Source organism: Leptinotarsa decemlineata, unplaced genomic scaffold (genome assembly GCF_025532065.1).
Source record: "Leptinotarsa decemlineata unplaced genomic scaffold, Ldec_3_MD MMD2_tig00026314_RagTag_RagTag, whole genome shotgun sequence".
In the NCBI taxonomy this organism is placed as follows: domain Eukaryota; kingdom Metazoa; phylum Arthropoda; class Insecta; order Coleoptera; family Chrysomelidae; genus Leptinotarsa; species Leptinotarsa decemlineata.
Genome location: NW_027412684.1, coordinates 8,972,563 through 8,998,692, shown reverse-complemented (window position 1 = coordinate 8,998,692; position 26,130 = coordinate 8,972,563). Strand labels below are relative to the sequence as shown.

The following is a 26,130-nucleotide window of genomic DNA, read 5'->3' as shown; positions in this document are numbered from 1 at the left end:
AATCCATTCGGCTGGAACGGCGGGTTTGGCGTATCCTCAGGGAAAATGATTACGACGTGATCCGTCCAGCTTCGAAGGAAGAACTGAGGTGGCACATAAAGGCCTTCAAGGCTAAGAAGGCTCCAAGAGCTGATTCAATCAACAACAGGTTATTGACGCAGTTCCCTGAGAACTTTATCCGATATCTGTTGCATATTATCAACAGCTCAATTGCCCTCAGATACTTCCCCGCAGATGAAAGCACGCTGTGAATGTCATGATCTCGAAACAGGGCCAGAACCCGCTGTTTCCCCGGAATCACCGTTAGTCTGCTTTGCTCAACGGCTAAGCTCGATGAACGTGTTGTGCTGCAAAGGTTTACAGAGAAGGCATTTTACACAAAATGCTCGTTTTAGACCTGCCTCGGGGCCTGGTCCGGTGGATTATGTCCTTTCTGAAAGGCAGAACAATTCAAGTCAGAATCGAAGGAGACCTGTCCCACATCAAGAAAATCCAAACTGGATTGTCTCTGGAAGCAGTGCTATCTCCACTACTATACAGCCTCTACGTGAGCGACCTTTCCAGGTTTGAACACGTAAAAGTTTCCCTATACGCTGATGATACGGCTCTCCTCGCCTCTTCTGTGGGTGGTGAGTTGAAGTCGTTTACATGCAACGTGCATAGGACGACCTCAAACGCTGGTCCTTCACTGGAATATCCGAGTGAATCCAGATAAAACTCGGATGATATATTTGGGGAGACTTAACGTTTCTCCGAACACGAGGGTAACTATCTCAGGCAGGGAGATCGAATGGCAGTCTTGAGTCACGTACTTGGGTCTTATGATAGACGATGGTCTCACCTGGCCACACCACGTTAAGCCCATTAAGAGCAAAATCCAAATGATGATAGCTAAGTCAAAGCTCAACCTTAATAACAAGATATTACTGTACAATACGATGTTCAAGCCTGTCAACATGTATGCTTCAGGCGCTTGGAGACAAACCAACCTGACTAATCTTTCCATTCTGGTAAGATTTCCATTCTGGAAATATTACAAAATTAGATCTTATGGATTCTGGAATGATTCATGGTTCATGCGAAATAAAGCCATCTGCAGACATTTAAAGCAATCCATCCAGTCGAGGAGTCAGAGAATTTTCGAGTCATCGGAAATTCATGATAGCCCATTAGTTAGAGACGCTGTAGATTATGCTATAGACGACCCATCCCGATTCAGAAGGCCCCGTCTGTTCACCAAACATCCCAGTCAGAAGGGTGTACAGGGCCAGGACGGCATAGAGCCGTCCAATCACCTAGTTAAGAAACATTTGTCCTCCTGACGAATACACGTTGAAAGGGTAAGGTAGCCAGATTGCAATCTGGTTTATATGAAGATTATTGACGATCGACGCAACAGTCCGCTTCCCAGATGAACGCACTCCTGAGAAAACTATCGTATCGTTAGGAAGAAATTCCACATTGTAAAGCCCTCAAAGACGACAAAATTTCCATAAAACACGGGTAGAATCGAAAAATGACATTCGTATCATGACAATCATTACTCAACTAAATAGTTTTTTCATCAAGGTTAATTATTTTCAAACAAATTTATTCTAAAAGTAGAAACGAGTTCGCGTTTAGTCTATTACTTACTTACTTAATATTTTCCACTATTAGAAAGCTACATTATACTGAAGTAGCATATTCTACTTTTCATGCAAACATTCCCCACAGAATCAAGATCTACGCGGATATATTCAAATCTATTTCGAAAAAAAACTGTTATTCCGCTAACCATCTGTCACCACTAACCAACGACAACCCTCAGAAGTAGGAACGTGTGCAAGCAAAGGATTAACGAGGTCTCACCTTTCAACGTGCGATTTCTAGCACGGGTTGGACTATACGCAGTGCAAATTGATCGTCCAGCCATCGGGCTAGAAACGTGAGTCGAGAAACAGTATTTTAGTTCTGATGTGGAAGAAGTATTTTTGATAGACGGTTAGTTCAATTCAAGTAACCCAGAAGAGTGAAATCTGTCACCTCGGCGTATTCACCACAAATTCTAAATTACAAATACCTGCAAAAGTGACTTGAGATCGCAACCGGGTATTTTTTTAATGTACCTAAAAAAAGCAAATGATCTAGATTTAATATTTATATGTTCTAGGAGTAATATAACTACTTTATGCATCGTTAAGATGTTACTATAGAGGCTATAGATACATTCATACTTATCAAGGTTCAGTTCAAATCTACTCCATTGTGATTTGCTGACAATTCTGTTCAAGTCTGAAAGGTAGAAACTACAAAGAATCAATTTGAAAACGCTGCACCCTGAATATTTTTCAACCAGGAAGTCATGAAAAACAGGAAAACTTTGTTTTCAAAGAGAAGAGCGGTTTCAAGAAACAATTTTTACTTTCGCCGTTCAACACTACATGAGTGAAAGTTTGTTACCCTTAAAAACTCGAATGGGGAGGGGGATCAAAGACTTTTATTTCTCTTTTGAATCAAATCCTAACGTGTAATTTGTTTACCAGCAGTTTCCAAAAAGAAATATAGATGAAATATAATAATATATACTGTTTTCATTGAACAAAAAAATATTTTTTTAAACCTAAAATGTTGCTTAAGATCTTGTCTGGATTTCAGTGACAAATAATGTTATGTGCAATGATGGATAAGCAATAGGAAATCATTTTCAATAAGGTATCCCATTTGAAAATATTTTGGTCAATAACATTGTCAGTTATCAGAGTGATCAGAGTGATTAAGGTTTTCAATGGTTTTTAGGTAAAAATTTGTCCTCGTTATTATCCTAAGTTATCCTCAAGATAAGTTATCGGGAGCCCACACACAACTGGGATGAGAGATGCCAGACATCCTGATTTAATTACATGTATATCATAACGGAATATGAAAAATTTAATCAAACTTGTATTTCAGACAGCATCAATCATTCTCATAACAGTAAAATACTCACCGTTCTTTTCGTTGTCAGAATCGAAGTCCTGGAGAGGAGACGACTCTCGAACACAGGACATCAAACTCAGGGGACCCGCCCCCGAATGTGTCCCGACGGCGGCGGAAGACATCTGCAAATGAAAAAAATGTCATTGAGAGGAGAATACGTGTTGTGAAAGAAGACTCTTGTTCCGCTATATGTTTGTTCTCAAGATGTATAGACCGGTAATAGTATATTATGCAACGATCATGTAATGATGGTTATTAAGACAAGAGCATTAACCGGGATAGGAAACGAGCCGAAGGCGACTTTTGTATAGTATATGCGAGTGTATTAATAACCATTACATGAGAGTTGCATACGCTATTTTTTCTAAACCCGACAAATAATGAAAAACTATAAATATTATATTTGTATTGAACACATTTACAGTAATTAACTCATATTTTTTAAAAAAACACAAACTTAATGGTATTATTATGGATATATAAAAACTATAAAGATTCAAATTATATTTATATTGAATATAACAACTGTAATTAATCTGATGTTTTAAAAATATTGGAGTCGATGGTATTCCTTCTATATCGCGGTTTTCAGACATTTTGATAATATAGGTAGATAATATGAAAACTGATTTTGACAAATAAAGCAATTAGTTACTTAGGTTAGAATCTAGGACAAACGAAGGAACAGGATTCTTGATTGAAAAATTATGGGTTTCTATTGGTTGATAATCTGTATCGTTATGAAAAATCTGTATCATAATGGATATCATTATGAAACGGATTATGGTCATATAAGTGTATTGTTAGAGTACGGGTGTAGAAAAAAAAATTTTATCGACAATCTGGTATAGTCTGGTTCGCGAATGCCGTTTCATTGACAACTTGGTATTATCTGGTTTGCAAGTGTATTCAGGCTAGTCTTTTAGAGCAATCTCTCGTGCAAGTACAGTGAAATTATTTCAATAACTCATCCAATATTTCAGTATTTTCAGAAAAAAATCCTTAAAAAATGATATATGACTCTCAATGGTTTTCTATATATTTCAACATTGAAAACAAACAGGTCAAAAATGCATTTGTTCACAACAAATTGTTCATTATATAAACAAATAAAAAAATATTTTTACGAAATCTATTATTTTTATAAATGATTAAATTCTTCGAAATGCATCTATTCTTCGATTTTGAAGAACTTTATTTTGAATTGAAGAGCTCAAAAACTGTACTTTGGGACCAAATATAATTTTCTTTCTTCAAAAACCAAGGCCTGCTGCGAATATTTTTATAGGTCAAAATACAAGAAATCGTGTTATCGTATTTTTCTCGGATAAATTTAAAATCACCATTGGACTGAGAACCCTCTCAAATGGTGCTATATCCAATTTCTTCAAAAATTTTCAATACTGATAATTCTGTGGTAGAATCAAAGAAATTTTTATTATGAATTAATCCAAGTACCTGATGGACTGAAAAGTGAAATCGAGTAATCGTTGATAACTATGAGGCAATTTAAATAAACGAATTTACATAGTCATTCTGATCAATTAATCATTGGACAAATAAAACAATTACAATTGAAAAGCAATAGTCAACAAATTATTGTAGACAGAAACAGAAATGAACGTTCATCAAATTTTCATTGTTTCAACCAATCCGCCATTCTTCACAATGCACTTGTCATACCTTCTTCTAATATTCAATATACTTTTTCTCAGTTGTTCTGTTGTAATTTCCGCACAAGATGCAAATATTCTGATGCATAGTTTCTCTACTGACTGCGGTCTAGACTTGTGAACTTTTTGCTTCTCAGTACCCCAAAGAAAAAATCTAGCGGTGTCAGGTCCGGTGATCTTCGCGGCTACTCGATGTAAGGACTATTTCGGCCTATCCATCGATTTCCATAATTATTATTCAGCCATCTTCTTACAATAACTACATTATGTAATGGAAACTACAAATTCAGGCGTTCCTGGTAAGTTATGTATTGCGTCCCAAAACTCATTTCTCAGAAAGTCCAAAAATATAATTCCATACAGATTACTTTCGAAGAAAAACGGACCGATAATCTTATCTTGGATTATTCCACACCCCGCATTTATTTTATGGGAATATTGCCTTTTTGCGTTCATAACCCGAATAGGATTATCTGCAGACCAGTTCCTTGAATTGGGACGAGACTACTCCGTTTATAGTGAACTTAGCTTCATCATTGAACATAACTGTTTCTGAAGAAGTTATACAATCATTCAAATATTCTCCTTGAGCCCATGAACCGAATTCCTTCTTTCTTCATCTCCCGGTTCCAGAGTGTGTAAAATTTTTGGCATTAATAGTTTCATTTTATTTTTTACAAGGCATCTCCAGATATTTTCTCTAAGGATAATTAAGTTCAAACTAGCCATTCGCAAGCTAGCATGAGTATTATTACGAAAATATTGCAATATTCGCACACCATTTCTTTTTTTATGATGTGGATTATTTCTGTTTTTGAGAATATGACTCGATACACAACCTATTTCGTTAAAAACAAAATGTACACGGTTCACCGTACTACTGCTCACTGGAAGTTTATCAGGATGTCTGTTATGAAATTCTCTGGCAGTTTCTCTTGCCGAAAGAGCATTATCTCCGACTAGGCGCACAAGTTCAATTTTATCTCGCACACTTAGTTCCCGCATGATATATCACCAATTCCTACAACTTTACAAAATATTTTTCTTACTAATCGGGCATAATCTGATATTACTGTTTCAATACAGTTTTTGACAGCAGCAATAATAATCAATACTAGTTTTTTATTTCCAATGCTAAATGAAAAGAACGCGATTTTGCATAGTCGCACGGTGTTTCACGGCCAACTCACCAGGTTTTAAAAACCATTTGAAAGTTTGAGAGTGCAGTTAACATTCATGATACAATTTGAATGTTGATTCGACCACATAATTGGTAATATTGGATGTGTTTTTATGAAATTTGGTATACCACCATTTGAGAGGGTGCCCAGTGATTTTAAATTTCTCCTTAATAAATATAGTTTAAAAAAACTAAAAACCGTGCTTTTAAAGAACATCGAACTGAAAACTTGAAAATATTTCTTTAAATAAGCTTGAAACAATAACGATCGAAAAATACTGGTATTATTGTGAAAAAAGGGTGGGCGCTAGATATACAAAAAATATGACAGAAAACGCCCACGCTTTTTTCACAATAATACTAGTATTCTTCGATCATTGCTATTTTAAGCTTATTTAAAAACATTATTTTCAACTTTTTGTTCGATGTTCCTTAAAAGCGTGTTCTTAAGTTTTTCCAAACTATATTCATTTTTAACTTTTTAGTTCGATGTTCTTCAAAAACGTGTTTTTCAGTTTTTTTAAATTATGTTTATTTATTTTGATTTTGTTTTGAACAACCTATCAAGAAGGTCACGTACAGCGCCATCTGCCCGCGAATAGATCAAGCAATAATAATGTCGATAATTCTGTCAATACAGATCCCGAGCTTGAAAGTTACAAACATACATACAAACATACATACATAAAAAGAAACAAATAAACAAACAAACATACATACATACAAACAGGTGAAGCTAATATAAAGCGTGTAAAAAATCGCTTATACGATTTTTTGTATTATATCATATAAAAATATTTGCAGCAGGCCTTTGGTTCCATAGAACAGTTTTTTTTGGGCTCTACAATTCAAAATGAACTTCTTCGAAACCGGAGAAAAGATGCAAATTTTAGGGAGATGTCCCGCTTTCCCGTCTCTGTACAATCAGTCAAAATATTTTTTCGTTCAACAGTGTCATTCGGTCAATGCGCCTCTATCCATTTTAAGCTGACTCTCACCTCGAAATAAACATTATGAATATAGTCGTTACAGTTCAGATTACAGATATCCCAAAAAGTGTCTGAGGATGTTTATACCTTCAATGATTTTTGCTAGACCTTCTCAAAAAAATTCCATAAGTTTTAAAATACCTTTCCGAATCCAATGACACCTTTCGTAATTTTCTGTCTTGTAGGTTATGTTTTCGATAGAATGGCACCAGACTAATATTACTTCAAAAGTAAGTAACTTTGAATGATATATAGAATAGTCGTAGACTTAGGTTTCATTCTGGGCACGTAAAGATATTCAAATTTTCTTCACGTAGCATGACTGGGATGCTACATTTACATAGTGAACTGCAGATTTGATTTGTCTTACTCGTGACGTCATTTGGTGGATGTAATCGGATGCAAGTCGACGATTTACAATAAACCTCGGTAGACAGCTTCGCTAGCGAAACGCGTCTATAAATAAAAAATGTTTATGAAAATTGTTCAATTATTATCAAGGTTTTCAAATTTGAATATTTTGAAGATGATACTGTATTGCAAATGAAATTCGAATTCTGAAAAAAAAAACACACCAGATAAAAATAATAGCATGTCGACTGAATTACAACAAAGTTGTATTTTAATACACAATGCACAATGAAGTCCGCATCATATGAGATTTGTTATTAGCTTCATAAAAAATTTGTCATTGACATCTATTTCTGCTTTGAATTTTTTGAATTTTCTCCTGAACCAGTGCTCCTCCTTGTGGATGATTTCAGCTTGAGCCCACTTGATGTTATGTTGATGAGTCCAAACATGCTCTGCTATTCCAGATTTGCTGGTTTCTCTTCGCTGTGTGTGTTTCTTGTGCTCAGCAATGCGAACTTTCAATGGCCTCTTAATTTCACCGATGTATGATTCTCCGCACAGGGTATCCTGTAAATACAATTCTTGGAATCGCAGTCCGCGTTTGGTGACCTGGTTTTCGTGAGAATGTTACGGATAGTGTTCCCAGATCTGAAGCAGGTCCTGATGTTATACTTGGACCCAATCCTTCTTATCCTTTCCGATAATCCTCTGATGTAGGAAAGTACAAGTACTGGTTGTGGCGGCTTCTCTTTCTTGTGGAGCTCTTGGTGTCTTCTAGCTAAAGCCTGTTCTACCATCACTCTGGAGTAACCATTCCGTTGAAGGTCATTTTTGATGATGCCTAGTTCCTTTTCGAGACCTTCATTTGTATTACAGAGCCCGAAAGCACGGTCTAGTAGAATCTTGATGATTCCTCTCGTAGTCGATTGATGGTGGTTGGATTTCTGGTTCGGGTTCTGTCCTGTGTGAGTGGGTTTTCGATATACAGATGTTTCCCATTTAGTGTCGGTCCTCTTCACCAATACGTCTAAGAAAGGCAATTCGTTGTGGACTTCCTTCTTCATTGTGAAAGTGATGAAAGGACTTACGTTGTTGATGGGCTTCAGGAAAGTGTCTAGTTCTGCATTTCCATGGTTCCATATTATGTCGTCTACGTATCTCAACCAGACTCGGGGCGTCATGTGAGCTTCGTCAATGGCTATAGCCAATATATATATATATATATATATATATATATATATATATATATATATATATATATATATATATATATATATATATATATATATATATATATATATATATATATATATATATATATGTATATAAATATATATATATCACCAGTGAAAGTGACGATCCCAATGGCAGTCCCTAATCTTGCGGAAAGAATTCGTCCTTCAGTTGAAAGTAGCAGTTTCGTACACAACATCCTAGTAATTCATTTATTACTTGAATCGATTACTCAATTGATCACCATGACAAGTATAAAAATTAGTTATAAATTGCATCACTGTAATGACACTCATCGCAACCAGTATAAAAGTAAATAGTTTTGAAAAATGCTTTATTCCAGATGTATTTACTGTGAAGCCAAATTGAATATGCTTTTCACAAAATCCAAATAGGGCTATAAAAATTTGGTTACATATGATGCAAAGTTTATTTGTTTTTATTTCTATATCTATACACAAATTTCAGGAAAAAGAATTGAAATTGTTAATAAAACTAGATGAAATTTTTAATAAAAAAAGTAAATGTATTTTCCACTTCATGCTGCCTCTACTGAACCGAAAGTTCTACAAGCAACGGCCATCCAAAAATTATATCAAATACAGCGACTGACTTGTTTAAACATCACAGGAGCCATGAGAACAACACCAACTGCGGCAATGGAATTAATCACGGGTCTGACCCCTCTGGACCTGTACGTCGTTTAGGAAGTTGCGTTAATGGCCATGTTACGATTGCGCACGGCTGGTGTAATCCTCGAAGTAGGAATGGAAATTGAACCCAGGTTTGTGTTTAATAAACCCTACAAAATATAAATAAAACAGAACACAGAGTCAGATGCTACGAATGCTCCTAGCCCCATAGTATGGGGCTAGGAGACACATCTTTATGCAGTATGTGTGAACAGGAACATAAGAGAGTGTGTGTTCGGCGAGTCTTAACCTATACCTGCCGATATAAAGGAGATGTCTCCCAGTGACCTGTCCACCTTCCTGGAAAGGACAGGATGGACGATGACCTAGGAGAACAACTCCTCTAGAGGATGTACAATGGGTCACATGTGGTCTAAGTGCTACTCTACAGATATAGATAATAATAGTAATTTTATACTTCCAGGCATAAACTAGCTAAGAATGAAACAAATCAAACATTGTCAATGCGAATTACTTGGATGCTATTTTCTTTGGATATTTCGAATAAGGCTATTAATGAAAAAATTCCATGTGACTCGAACTTAATGAGTCATACTGTATGTTTTCGAGCTCTCCGAAAATTTATCCAAAAAATTAGTGATTAATTTACTACGTTAATTTCCAATCACAGACTAACACTGTAAAATTCGCCCCACTAGTCGCTTTGAAAATAAACTGATAACCAAGTCGAATTTCCTAACAGGAACAGATGTATACACAGTACGTAACGAAAATAATTATATTATTCGAATAAAAACATGACACCATCGTTTTATTCTCGGCGCGTACGAAAGCACGTCCGAGCGAAGGTCACGATTTCACGGTCGAGGTCAAATCTTATCGAGCGATTCATCTTCAAAGAGATCAACAAAGGGCATAAGGCGGCGCAACGAACTCTCGAAAATCCGAGTCTAGCCGGCCAAATTGTCTGTTCTCGGCAAAAAACCAGCCCGTCGTGCCTTTAGGGTGAGTTTATTAACACATTGAAAAATCTAAAGAGAAGGGAGAAAATGTACGGTCGGTTTTGATAAATGCGAATGAAACTGATAATGAACTTAGTTAAAATGTCTGTCAAGATCAGATTTTCAGATAAGTTAATATTTTTAAATAACGCAAGATTTTATTAAAAACTGAAAAGAGATGTTCAGAAAATGGATAAATTTTCTAACCTTCATTCTTTTGTTTGTTTTTGAGACTCGGACCATCGAAAATATAGCTACTTCCTTGCTTGAGCAGCATAGTAATACATCATTTTCAAATGGCTGCTCCATGGGCGTACATAATGGGCTCATTCAGGCTAATTTAGTTTTTTATTGAAAATTATATATTATAAAAGTAAATCATCTCCCAAGTATCCCACGAAATTTTCCGGTTTTTATGTCAATTAACAACTGAGCAAAAGCAATTGAAATTGTTATATCGCCAGCGGTACGTCACACCAAGCAACGAGATTCGAGCGGTGGCAACCGGGCCTGTAGTTGGAGATTATGAATCGCTGCAATCGTCGGATTCTGTTTCATTTGCTGACTGGTTTGAAAACAACACGTGTTACATATTCACGCAGTTGATACACTGCAGTAAACAACACACAACTTGCTCTCTACGGCTTCAGTACACGTATGTATTTCGCTTATCCGCCAGCACTGGCGGCTGATGTGACGTCAAGTTTGACCACGCCCCGTTTCGGTGAACGCCACATTCAACTATCAATTTGAAGGGGAAGATAAAGAGTGAAAATTCAGATTTTTTGCAGATGTACTATTTGAAACATAAACTTTCAAATAATGAAATAAAAAAAATTTGGTAAATGAGCCCATTGAGCCGGTTAAGAAGTGGAAAATATGGTATTTATTTACAACATTAAAATCTATATAATTTCATATATCAAATTTCAAGAGACTTTTTATAGTTGTATGCGGTGTATGTATACGGTGAGTAAGAAAAATAATATGAAAAACTCGCATTAATAACACAGAGCAACAAAAAAAAAGTTTGTGAAAACTTTTTAAACAAATTCACCTAAATCTGATTCATTTTTGTATGCTGAAACCGTATTTCATCAACAGTTTTTTTTAATAAGCCACCATTCTTTCGCAATATGATATCGATATATTACTTACATTATTATATTACATTATATTACAGAATTGGGAAAATTTTAACAAATTATATTTTTATGAATTATAATATTTTTTATATTTCTTCTGCCTTTTCTCCGTGAAATTTCTTGCGTAGCTTTTTCGCCTGTGAGTTGCGTTTTCTTTTTCTCTGTGAAGTGACCAACAATAATCACTCATTATTTTGATATTCCACCGTCCCTGGTATCTCTTCTTATATCCTAAAGAAACAGTTCCTCTTGATCTTCACTCTCGTCACATGAGTTTCTAGGAAAAAAGTCAAGATGATTGTGTGAAAAATGGACTTTATGGCTCATCAGGCAACCAGGAGTTTTAAACTTGTTTATCATGTTAGCTACGATAAGTTTATAGTTCAGATCTTGGCATTACCCAAAAACTTTTTCACAACTTCTTTAAATAATATCCAAGCCTCCTGTTCCTTCTCATTAATTGTTACTTCTAAGTTTGAATCTAACATCAATTTGCGGATTTCAGGCCTGACGAAAATCCCTTCTTTTTAACTTATCTTCCGATGAATGTGGAAATTACGCATTCGCATATTTAAAACCATAGCCATCTATAGGCAAAGCTTTGACAAATTGTTCCAGAGATAGTAATTGATTTGTGAGATATGATTACTATATGAGCAGAAAGGAAGATTAAGTTGCACCAAAATGTAATAACACTTCTAAAATAAAAATCAAACAACAACAAAAATTAATTGGCACTCCGGGGCGACTTCATTGATTCCAGTGGCGCATTTGCTATTTCAGCTGCAGGAAAACCAGAAAAAACCCGCAGCACCATATCATCTGAAGATCTTGATCTGCCAATGTCCTCTCTCTCATAAAACATAATGTAGAGTGTCTCCAAAGACTCCAATAAATTCAAGACATCGCCAGAACACTATACAGTGACACGACTATCGTCAAACTTAGGTCAGTCCGTTTCGTCTTTGACCAAGGCGTAATAATGAACAGATTCAACGCCAAAACCACACTGAACAATGATTGCATGAAGATTATAAAAGTGGTCTGCTAGATTGGAGTGTTTGTCTATTTCGAACCTTCGTAAGAGTTTCTTGCTTCCGTCACACGTTGAGTCATGTTTGAAGATCATCAGTTTTATTATTAGATTGACTGGTAGTAAAGTAACAACAAGAGTTCCAGCACACTTTGGATCATTTTTACGTGTTAAACGCCATAAGGAAATCTAAGGTCCATTTTGCATATTTTGATACCACGGATCGGATCCTTGTGGAACACCCTACAGCTTCGTCAGCGGCCGTGAAACTTTATACATAAAAAAATCGTGCCTTGTCGGGGGCTCGATCCATCGATCTGCAGCTTACGAAGCAGACGCTCTACCATCTGCGCTATCGTGACGCTTGATAAGTTTTGTGAATAGTTTGTATCAATGTGACGATACCAGTGTTGAGTTATTAAACCAAGAAATAATGTTTTCAAATATTTTTGAAAGAGTGGTAATGATAGTGAACGACTCATGGACGTGATGATAAACTTTAAAAATCCTCCGACGCATATAAATGAATATAAAAAACGGATGTGGTGTCAGAATGACACGACGACACCTTCGATTTTAGGATTTTTGTGGCGAATTAGCCAATTTCGACGAGACCAACTCATGCAAGCACTGTTCGTTGTTGGTAGAATGAACAAAGATAATGAATGGAGAATTATTTGCTGGAAGAAGTGATAGACTGATATTTGATGCTAGTCAACTGTATTCCCAATGTTCTCGGCGGCCGACAGTTGCAAATTACCTACTGATAAATAAGAAGTTGTTAAAGCAGCGTATTGAGAAAATAGGAATATAATCAAAGATTCACTCCAAAGATATTTTTTCTTTCGGATATCTATTTGAGAATCTGATTGAAGTAATTGAAATGAAATCTTGATCGAATATTCTCACAAGAGAAATATAAGACATTAGGACAGAAAGCTTTATCTCAAAATCGTGAGAGTGAAATACCTTTTTGAATCCAAACGGTGAGGGATAAGCAATAAAGTGTCTGTGTTTATCGTTAACTGGCTGTTGCATTCCGATGGGCAACTCTCAGAAGGCGATATCTGTGTAGAGGAAAAAGATATATGAATTCTGAAACAGGCAGTTGAAAAACAAGTTTTCAAATATTCGGAAGAATATATTTATATAAATTGATATTATAATTGTATCATTTATGTTTTTTTTTTTGTCATTTCACGACACTACACCATGTTAAAAAGGTAACCTGATTTGTCGGAAAAATAGCTCATAAAAATGTTCAGGATTCCAAATGTATATCATATATATACTTATGAATTACTCGCGAAATGATATGCTCAGGAACAAACAACTAAAATTCTGTGTCAGTCAGTCATCACTAAGAGAATTAACATATGTTAGGTGTATGTCGAATGGAATGAGTTTTCAAGTATTCATACAAAGGAAATTATCCTAGGGTTTCTGCACTCGAAATCGAAAGTTAAAAAAATCATGATGACGAATGAAAGAATAGTTATTATTTAGGTCTTTTTTATGTACGGAAAACACTGAAGAGAGTGAAATTGAATTACAGAATACATATTCGGAAGAGAAATAAATATAGTAGGATTTGGAAAAATCTTGAGGTTTGGTTAGAATTTAGAAATTGTCGAAAGAGAACTGCTTTGATGAGCCGATTTTCTATAGTTTTTGCATGTATTTCTTGATCCCGTATGACAAAAACTTGTCGATTTTGATATTGCATGTAGCTTTTGCATTCCGTTTCGACCTTCACAGCGTATGACATCAGCGTAACTATAACTGAAAAGTAGGATGTGCCATCACTTTGATCGAAAATAAATTCATTCACCTGTCATTGCCAGATTTACCCGGCAAGTTTGGTTTGACTTTGAAATAAATGCAAGGTTATTATCTGCCCCAAAACAGATGCGTAGACTCAACACATAATATTTTACAGGAGAACAGACTGACATTTCTCACGCATATGCATGTCTAACATGAACTAGGTACCGCATACTTAATGATGATTCAAAATACTGCACTATATTTTTTCTTGAAATATGATTACATTACAATTTGAACCAACATAGTGGATGATATTGACGTAACTTCAACTGAAACGTGGGTATCGCCTCACTTTGGTCTCTTTTTTCCACACATTGGCAAAATCTGATGGTGAAGTTTGGTTTAACCTTGAAACTAAATACTAGGATTTTCTCGAGGGTCGAGTTTTCATGTATGTCAATGACACACCATTGTGACGTCCCCAGATCTGAATGAAATTGAAAATGAAACGAAACTAGTAATCAATGAATTCGAATGTTGGTGTAGAAACAATCATTTAATAAATAATGGAAATAAAACAACATTTATCCAGTCTTCAAGTAAGTATCAGCGCCCTTTCCAAATATATCTAGGTTTCGAAACTGAATTGTCTTTCAATAATCACATCGAATACTTGTGCACTTCTCTGAAAAACGTATTTTGCCTTCTTAACGATGAAATTAAATTTTTTGAGACATAATCTCTTGGATATATACTATGGCTTAATATAAATATTACCATTTGGGGACACTCATCAGAAATAAATAGAATCTTTATAAGGCAAAAACGCTTCATTAGACTAATTTTTGATCTCAAATACAAAGAATCTTGTAAGAAAACATTCCAAGACAAAAAAAATTTCACATTACCATGCATTTAACTTTACAAAATATTAAGCTACGTTCATTCCCATTTGCTAACAAGAAATGAGGAAATTCATTGTCATTAAACGAGACGGAGAAACGATTTCCATCAGGAAAAAATAAACCATAATGAAACAAATTTTCTCATATTCAAGAAAAAAGTCAAAGACTTTTTGGTAGCAAGTTGTTTTTACTTCCTGTTAGAGTATGAAAATAAAAATAATATTTTTGTGTAACATGTGCTGTTATTGATATAAGTGCTATAAGATAAAATATCTTTTGTAAAAATGTGACGTGTCATATATACATTCATGTATCAAACATGATGACTAAAATTTGACTTTGACTTCTCCGCCAATGTCATGCTAGACGGAGATTTGTAGACATGTAGTGTCAACACTTGACATTTTACAGGAGAACAGACTGATATTTCTCACACATATGCATGCCCTACATGAACTTCCGCATGCTTAAAAATGATGTAATAATTTAAAATGTCACACTACGTTTTCTTTTCGAAATATAATTGATTACAAATCTGAAGTCATACAGTAGATGATATTGATATGATTTCCACTGAAGAGCAGGTTTGGTCTGTTTCTCCCCCACCATGTCAAGATCTGACAGAGCAGTTTGGTTTGAGCTTGAAACTGAACCCCCAGGTTATGCTAGACGGAGATTTGCGGAGTTTTCAAAAGAGATGCGTAGGGTCATACCATTTTGCAATACAATAGATGGATATTTCTCACACATGCATATGCTCGCCTAACAAGAACTTTCACGTATTGCAATACAATCTAATCATTTGAAATTCAACACTATATTTGCGAAAATCATGCTAAACAGGGTTTGGAAGTTCTCCAAAACAATGTATACAGTCACAACACACCATTTTGCAGCGAAAAAGACATATTTTTCACACCTAAATATATTCTCGACATGAACTTTTACATGTCGCAATACACATGTTTCAATTTGAAATGTATTACTATATTCTTCTTAAAACCCAATATTATCCAAGATTCAAGCCAATATACCATATGATGTGAGCGTGTATTCAACTGAAAAGGAGGTTTCCACACTTCAACCTGAAAACTGATTCCTCCCCTACACCATTTCATGATCTGACCTTGAATTTGAGTTTGATCTTCAACTTGACTACGTGGTCATTTTCTGTCGATGTCCTGCTATACTGGTTTGTGAGTCCCCAAATATTACATAATGCACACATTTTTCGTACATACACACGCATGCTTCACACAATGCATGCTTATGCTTATGTTGTAGTATTTTTCTTGAAGCTGCGATGATTTTGCAACCGTGTTAGGAATCACACGTTGAAAGGTAAGACCTCGTTAGTCCTCAGCTCGCACAAGTTTCTTAACTTCTGAGAGTTGTCGTTCGTATGGGGGCGACAGCTGATTAACGGAAAAACAGATTTTAAACAGAAACAGAACATTTACTTTCTGCATGATAAAGATACAGTAATGCAACTTGTCGCTATCGAATTGGGTACTGTAATAGCGCGATAAACATTTTTGTCAACATTTTTACTGTTGTTCCTGTGAATATAGTGTTTCAGACTAATATATCATCATAGAAATTCAGTTTTCTGATATACTATGATTCCATAAGACATGTGTCTCAATAGTAGATTTTATTCATATTCATATTTGGTCACATTACTTCTAACGCAAAGTTTTCCCCGCTAGGAAGTGCTGTTTCTAATTTACTGTTCAAGGAATATTTTCTGGCGCTCCATTACGGTCAATCAGTTATTGTTGAACCTGCTTCTGCAATTTTAAAAAATATTTGCTGATGTGATGAAATATATCGCATCTATCTTGAGCCTCATAATAGATGAATACCAGGAGAAAACAGTGGAGGATGGACTTGAAGAGTGTTATAAGGCTTCTAAACGAATAAAAAAGATCTGAAAAATACTACTACTATGGGTGGGAAACAAACTATACTAGCATTCTTGCTCGATAATACAACACTACGTAATCAGATGAAATTTGAGATGAAGAAAGGAGCAGGCCTGATTAGCCGGAAAGAGACAGCCTCTAATCGAGTACATTGGGATGATTCACAATCGGCTTTCAATTCGCGTATCCGGACTGAAGTGATTAGTAATCTCAAGCATAAGAACCTTACCTCATTTTTGATCGACTATAACACCCACATTGTGAGACTAATTCAAAATGCATTGAAAAAGGATGCATTTTTAAAGGTTAATATGACATTCGGTGGAGAATTTGAGGTTGTCAAAGGCGATCGAATCTAACGCATCCATCCATAGTAACACTGATATGAATATGTGGTTTGAGGAACATGTTATAGAGCCAATCATGATAAAGTTGGAAGAGTTTCAGGAACGTGACAGAGGTTAGACGTTGAAAGCAGTAGTGAATTTGGGGGGTTACCGTAAACAAATTTGTGCCGCAGAGAGGTTCATCATACATAGAACTGCCTTCTCAAATCAAACGAAAAATCATGATAATGCCTGCTTCGCTTGGGCCATTGTTTCGGCGTTGTATCCAGTTCCCCATGGACAACATTCAGATCACATCCTATCTTATCATGACTATTCAAAAGTTCTGAAGTTGTAAGGTATTCACTTTCCGATGAAAATTATTCAGATAAATAGTTTCGAAGAGCAGAATGATCTCTCAGTCAATGTTTACACGTTGAAACATTTTGAATCCAAGTATACTGTAATACCGCTAAGATTGAGCATAGCAAAAAATAAAAGCAAACATGTGAATCTACTCATGATTCAAGACATGTATTACGATGAAAGATGTGAGGATTCAATAAATATCTATGATGTTATGTCACCAATCAGAAAACACTTTGTTTGGATGAAAGATCTATCTAGTTTGGTGAGTAATCAACTCGACAACCATAATAGAAAAAAATATTTTTGCCATAGGTGTTTTCACTGTTTTTCCACGCAAGCTATGTTAGATAAACACCTTGAAGACTGCTCGAAGACAAAGGAATGCCTACCAAAATTACCTATGGAGGGAAAATATATTTTGAGGTTCAAAAATTTCAAAAATAAAATTACATCGCCTTTCGTCATATATGCCGAGTGTATTGGTATCTGCACAAGATGACAATAAATATCAACGACACATTCCGGCATCTATTGGATATTATCTGAAACGCTCTTATGATGATACACTACTATCATTTTATCGATCATTTCGTGATGAAAATTGTATGAAATGGTTTGCAGACGAGATGTTGCAACTGTGTTCCAGTGTCCATTTGATGTAGATATATCAGCCAGCCAGGAAACATATTTTCAGGCAGTAACTCATTGTCATATATGTGACAAACCATTCAATATATCAGACAAAATAGTATGCGACCATAATCGTCAAATACCTAAAAATAATTAATCGCCAACCATCACACAATAAGTGCATTTTAAACTATCAAGATGATCCAACAATTCCCATCGTGTTTCATAACTTATCAGGGTATGATGCACATTTTGTTATAGAAAATATTGCATTGGATCTCAATGGAAGTATCGCCGTTTGGCCGATAACAAAGGAAAAGTATATCTCCTTCACTAAAAATATTTCTGGTAGCAAAATCCACTTCACATTTTTTAATTCATTCAGATTCATGAATTTTTCGCTGGATACGTTAGTATCATATCTATCAGATTTTCCAAATCTCATATCACAGTTCTCCAACCGCTCGAATGATGACGAGTAGATTTTGACAAAAAAAGGGTGGTTATGACTATATCGATTCTTTCAAAAAATTCTATGAAGATTGTTTACCCCCTATCGAAAGCTTTTACAACATATTGGAGGAAAAACCGTGTCCTAGGATATCTTACTTGCGTGCCAAGCTAATATGGGCTACTTTTAATATAAACACATTGGGAATATATACGAATCTGTATTTGAAGACGGATGTTATGCTTCTGGCTATGTCTTCGAGCAGTTCCGCTCAAGTTGCCATAAAACTTACGGTTTGGATCCTGCCCATTGTTTCACTCTGCCTGGCTATACATGGGATGCTATGTTATTCGAAACGAAACAGCAACTTGAACTTCTCACCGATGTAGATCAGTTGATGTTTTTCGAAAAGGGAACAATAGGTGGACTGAGTCAAGTTTGCTCCAAGCGAAGAGTCACAGCTAATAACAAATACATGGGTGACAATTATTATCATTACAGAAATCTCAAGCAGGCCTTAGAACATGGTCTCATTTTGAACAAGATTCATCGTGTTCTAAAGTTTAAGCAGTCCACATGGTTGAAGCCCTACAAAGGCTTGAACACACGTTTGCGAACTGTTGCTTCAAATGATTTTGGAACTTATGAATAATGCCGTATTTGATATGTACTGCTATCTTCAAAACTCAATTTTTGTCCCATATATATAAATATTTGTTTCAGGGAAAACTATGGAAAATCTGAGAAAGCACTCTGATGTTCGCCTTGTAACGAGTTGGGATGGGCGATATAGTGCCGAAGCCAGAATCTCCAATCCTCGGTTCAAGAGTTTGACTGTCTTCGATGAAAACTTGACTGCCATTGAATTGGGAAAATCCAAAATATTCTTCAACAAACCTATATATGTTGGAATGGTAGTACTGGATTTGACAAAGTTGGCCACTGATCTGAAAAAAAGATTGAAGCAGGAGAATTATGAAAATGATGAAATCAAACAAATTGTGGCCAATTTCGGAGTATCCAAGAAAGCGAAGGGCGTTAAACATAATGTTGTCAAAACAAAAATCGCTTTCGAAGATTACGTGGCCTGTTTGGAAAATCATACCGAAAAAGCAATCACACAAAAAATTGATAAAATCCTATGAGAGTAGGGTGTATTCAACAGAACAAACGAAGATTGCTCTCAATCCTAACGATGATAAACGCTATCTAATTCCTGAAACCTACCATACTCTTCCATGGGAACATTACTCAATTCAAAATCTATGAATATTGATTAATAACAATATCAACTACAAATTATTCTCGTCTCACATGAAAAATGAACCCTACTGTCATTTATTTCGAATTGAACCACACACCTATTTTCTTTCGAGAGAGGTTTTATATAGGGCTATTGGCGATGTTTTTTTTCCTCTACAATCTAAAAATCAAACGCTCCGGCAGCTCTAACTCCAGGGTGGTGTGGAAAAGAGCAAAGAAAACTATTTTAACGATGAACTCACAACCTGATGATATCAACCACTTGTCCTCATTTGTTAGGGTAACATTTCTTGGTCTCTTCCTTCGAAGAGCTCATAAGTATCTATTGAGTCGATGTATTTCCTGAAAATATCAAGTTCAACTCTTCCATCATATCTTTTGTAAACAGACAACAATAAAAAATATTTATATATTGTGTAAGATCTTGTTCATTATATCTTTTCGGTTTACATTTTGTAAGAAGTTGTTTTGAATCATTAGTTAACTTGAGTGTGTTTTTATTGATGTTCAAAATATTATTTTCAATAGAAACATACTTTTTCTATGACATCCATCATCTTGCAGAATCAAACCATAACACAGAGGAAAGATCCATGTTGACTTCACGACGACAGATTGACATTACCAGAAACATAACCAAAATAACCAAAAAAATTGCCATTAAATCATCATGTATGAAAGCTGTTTGGAAAAACGTGTAACTGAAAGTGGTTTTGATCTATTCCAGTTTAAAATCAATTCAAAAATATCTGTTAATTTCTTCTGAATACATGTTGTTGATATAAATAGACGAAAACACACATAAAAGTTCTCTGCCTACGGCGAGGGTGGAGTTTGCAGATCGGTTTCGGGTCTATAATGAATGTAAAGTCGAGTGGCCAAACGAGTGACCAAACTGCCCGAAGATGTAAACCCGCTTCTTTACTATAGCTCGTTCTTCAATTACAGTAGATTCTAGCAATGAATTTGTGGTTCAGCGTAACACCACTGATGAGAGCTATGGCGGGTCGAAACAGTGCTGTTCGGTATTAAATCATAAATGCGTTATGTTTGGGCTTTATTTCCAGCTAAGAATGGTTGAAAAAAAAATAAACTTCATCTAGTCTCCCTATAAAACTGAAGCCATTCTACAGATACGCAGAAAAATTACACACCAGTAAATCTCAAAATCAAGTAAACTCTCATAACACCAAGTGCGTATTTGAATAATATTGGTACAAATTTGAGAAAATGTTTTCAATGTGTAGCCATAAAGATATCGATGTTATGTATTTAGATCAAAACAGACGAAAAGCAAAACAATTGATTCGCTACAATTGTAATGTGATTGTTCCATTCGAACAGTGTGATCGCAATCTCCATCATACCAATTTTCGATTATGTAGCTCCATATTTGACATTTGATGAAATTGAAGATATTTGTCTAGAATAGTGGAAGGATAAATGTGGTTGATTGGTAATTATGAAAGATTTTAATCTCAATAAGGACTAATATTGAAAAGGGTATATGCTGATAATAACATGTTTGTTCGACTTGGCATTTTCTATAATATCGAGATTCATAATTAATGGAGTGCTTTGCTATGAAATATACTGCCATTTGGTCAAAACAGAATTTTTATGTGTGTTTTCGTCTATTTACATCAACAACATGTATTCAGAAGAAATTAACAGATATTTTTGAATTGATTTTAAACTGGAATAGATCAAAACCAGTTTCAGTTACACGTTTTTCCAAACAGCTTTCATACATGATGATTTAATGGCAATTTTTTTGGTTATTTTGGTTATGTTTCTGGTAATGTCAATCTGTCGTCGTGAAGTCAACATGGATCTTTCCTCTGTGTTATGGTTTGATTCTGCAAGATGATGGATGTCATAGAAAAAGTATGTTTCTATTGAAAATAATATTTTGAACATCAATAAAAACACACTCAAGTTAACTAATGATTCAAAACAACTTCTTACAAAATGTAAACCGAAAAGATATAATGAACAAGATCTTACACAATATATAAATATTTTTTATTGTTGTCTGTTTACAAAAGATATGATGGAAGAGTTGAACTTGATATTTTCAGGAAATACATCGACTCAATAGATACTTATGAGCTCTTCGAAGGAAGAGACCAAGAAATGTCTCCCTAACAAATGAGGACAAGTGGTTGATATCATCAGGTTGTGAGTTCATCGTTAAAATAGTTTTCTTTGCTCTTTTCCACACCACCCTGGAGTTAGAGCTGCCGGAGCGTTTGATTTTTAGATTGTAGAGGAAAAAAAACATCGCCAATAGCCCTATATAAAACCTCTCTCGAAAGAAAATAGGTGTGTGGTTCAATTCGAAATGAATGACAGTAGGGTTCATTTTTCCAATAGTTCTGCTTTGACTCACAAAAATACACCTGTATATCAACAACAAGATAATATGTTAACAAAAACTTTCTATGTGATATGTGATTTTCACTCGTACTTAGACCCGTTCATGTGAGACGAGAATAATTTGTAGTTGATATTGTTATTAATCAATATTCATAGATTTTGAATTGAGTAATGTTCCCATGGAAGAGTATGGTAGGTTTCAGGAATTAGATAGCGTTTATCATCGTTAGGATTGAGAGCAATCTTCGTTTGTTCTGTTGAATACACCCTACGCTCATAGGATTTTATCAATTTTTTGTGTGATTGCTTTTTCGGTATGATTTTCCAAACAGGCCACGTAATCTTCGAAAGCGATTTTTGTTTTGACACCATTATGTTTAACGCCCTTCGCTTTCTTGGATACTCCGAAATTGGCCACAATTTGTTTGATTTCATCATTTTCATAATTCTCCTGCTTCAATCTTTTTTTCAGATCAGTGATTTGATCTTCTGACGTTGCAGTTCTAGTTGAGTATAATTTAGATCTGAGTCCAATAAAGTCGAGCATAAGCTTTCTGTTGTTCTCATCCTTCATCAATCCAATCACTTTCTTATTCGCTCGGGGAATTTTGTAAATGATATCTGATTGATAATCGCTAGTATCGAAATACTGATGACAATCATTTTTCATCATCTCATATGGATCATAATTTATAATTTCATAAATCAAACTGTCCGTATCAGTATAAACTGCGCAAACATTTTCTCTATACCTAGGAGCCATGTATTCATAATTGAAATTATATGTGGTCAACTTTGTCAAATCCAGTACTACCATTCCAACATATATAGGTTTGTTGAAGAATATTTTGGATTTTCCCAATTCAATGGCAGTCAAGTTTTCATCGAAGACAGTCAAACTCTTGAACCGAGGATTGGAGATTCTGGCTTCGGCACTATATCGCCCATCCCAACTCGTTACAAGGCGAACATCAGAGTGCTTTCTCAGATTTTCCATAGTTTTCCCTGAAACAAATATTTATATATATGGGACAAAAATTGAGTTTTGAAGATAGCAGTACATATCAAATACGGCATTATTCATAAGTTCCAAAATCATTTGAAGCAACAGTTCGCAAACGTGTGTTCAAGCCTTTGTAGGGCTTCAACCATGTGGACTGCTTAAACTTTAGAACACGATGAATCTTGTTCAAAATGAGACCATGTTCTAAGGCCTGCTTGAGATTTCTGTAATGATAATAATTGTCACCCATGTATTTGTTATTAGCTGTGACTCTTCGCTTGGAGCAAACTTGACTCAGTCCACCTATTGTTCCCTTTTCGAAAAACATCAACTGATCTACATCGGTGAGAAGTTCAAGTTGCTGTTTCGTTTCGAATAACATAGCATCCCATGTATAGCCAGGCAGAGTGAAACAATGGGCAGGATCCAAACCGTAAGTTTTATGGCAACTTGAGCGGAACTGCTCGAAGACATAGCCAGAAGCATAACATCCGTCTTCAAATACAGATTCGTATATATTCCCAATGTGTTTATATTAAAAGTAGCCCATATTAGCTTGGCACGCAAGTAAGATATCCTAGGACACGGTTTTTCCTCCAATATGTTGTAAAAGCTTTCGATAGGGGGTAAACAATCTTCATAGAATTTTTTGAAAGAATCGATATAGTCATAACCACCCTTTTTTTGTCAAAATCTACTCGTCATCATTCGAGCGGTTGGAGAACTGTGATATGAGATTTGGAAAATCTGATAGATATGATACTAACGTATCCAGCGAAAAATTCATGAATCTGAATGAATTAAAAAATGTGAAGTGGATTTTGCTACCAGAAATATTTTTAGTGAAGGAGATATACTTTTCCTTTGTTATCGGCCAAACGGCGATACTTCCATTGAGATCCAATGCAATATTTTCTATAACAAAATGTGCATCATACCCTGATAAGTTATGAAACACGATGGGAATTGTTGGATCATCTTGATAGTTTAAAATGCACTTATTGTGTGATGGTTGGCGATTAATTATTTTTAGGTATTTGACGATTATGGTCGCATACTATTTTGTCTGATATATTGAATGGTTTGTCACATATATGACAATGAGTTACTGCCTGAAAATATGTTTCCTGGCTGGCTGATATATCTACATCAAATGGACACTGGAACACAGTTGCAACATCTCGTCTGCAAACCATTTCATACAATTTTCATCACGAAATGATCGATAAAATGATAGTAGTGTATCATCATAAGAGCGTTTCAGATAATATCCAATAGATGCCGGAATGTGTCGTTGATATTTATTGTCATCTTGTGCAGATACCAATACACTCGGCATATATGACGAAAGGCGATGTAATTTTATTTTTGAAATTTTTGAACCTCAAAATATATTTTCCCTCCATAGGTAATTTTGGTAGGCATTCCTTTGTCTTCGAGCAGTCTTCAAGGTGTTTATCTAACATAGCTTGCGTGGAAAAACAGTGAAAACACCTATGGCAAAAATATTTTTTTCTATTATGGTTGTCGAGTTGATTACTCACCAAACTAGATAGATCTTTCATCCAAACAAAGTGTTTTCTGATTGGTGACATAACATCATAGATATTTATTGAATCCTCACATCTTTCATCGTAATACATGTCTTGAATCATGAGTAGATTCACATGTTTGCTTTTATTTTTTGCTATGCTCAATCTTAGCGGTATTACAGTATACTTGGATTCAAAATGTTTCAACGTGTAAACATTGACTGAGAGATCATTCTGCTCTTCGAAACTATTTATCTGAATAATTTTCATCGGAAAGTGAATACCTTACAACTTCAGAACTTTTGAATAGTCATGATAAGATAGGATGTGATCTGAATGTTGTCCATGGGGAACTGGATACAACGCCGAAACAATGGCCCAAGCGAAGCAGGCATTATCATGATTTTTCGTTTGATTTGAGAAGGCAGTTCTATGTATGATGAACCTCTCTGCGGCACAAATTTGTTTACGGTAACCCCCCAAATTCACTACTGCTTTCAACGTCTAACCTCTGTCACGTTCCTGAAACTCTTCCAACTTTATCATGATTGGCTCTATAACATGTTCCTCAAACCACATATTCATATCAGTGTTACTATGGATGGATGCGTTAGATTCGATCGCCTTTGACAACCTCAAATTCTCCACCGAATGTCATATTAACCTTTAAAAATGCATCCTTTTTCAATGCATTTTGAATTAGTCTCACAATGTGGGTGTTATAGTCGATCAAAAATGAGGTAAGGTTCTTATGCTTGAGATTACTAATCACTTCAGTCCGGATACGCGAATTGAAAGCCGATTGTGAATCATCCCAATGTACTCGATTAGAGGCTGTCTCTTTCCGGCTAATCAGGCCTGCTCCTTTCTTCATCTCAAATTTCATCTGATTACGTAGTGTTGTATTATCGAGCAAGAATGCTAGTATAGTTTGTTTCCCACCCATAGTAGTAGTATTTTTCAGATCTTTTTTATTCGTTTAGAAGCCTTATAACACTCTTCAAGTCCATCCTCCACTGTTTTCTCCTGGTATTCATCTATTATGAGGCTCAAGATAGATGCGATATATTTCATCACATCAGCAAATATTTTTTAAAATTGCAGAAGCAGGTTCAACAATAACTGATTGACCGTAATGGAGCGCCAGAAAATATTCCTTGAACAGTAAATTAGAAACAGCACTTCCTAGCGGGGAAAACTTTGCGTTAGAAGTAATGTGACCAAATATGAATATGAATAAAATCTACTATTGAGACACATGTCTTATGGAATCATAGTATATCAGAAAACTGAATTTCTATGATGATATATTAGTCTGAAACACTATATTCACAGGAACAACAGTAAAAATGTTGACAAAA

At 35.3% G+C, this 26,130-nt stretch overlaps 1 protein-coding gene across 4 annotated transcripts in view; it reads right to left on the bottom strand.

The window, feature by feature from the left end:
* Nucleotides 1–26,130, bottom strand: part of LOC111506102 (uncharacterized) — a 259,371-nt gene that overhangs the window by 145,693 nt on the left and 87,548 nt on the right. For all 4 annotated transcript variants that reach the window (XM_074181729.1, XM_074181728.1, XM_074181732.1 and 1 more), the window contains one exon: nucleotides 2,969–3,080. In XM_074181729.1, coding sequence (XP_074037830.1) covers nucleotides 2,969–3,080 — 112 coding nt within the window. The remainder of the gene's footprint in view (nucleotides 1–2,968; nucleotides 3,081–26,130) is intronic.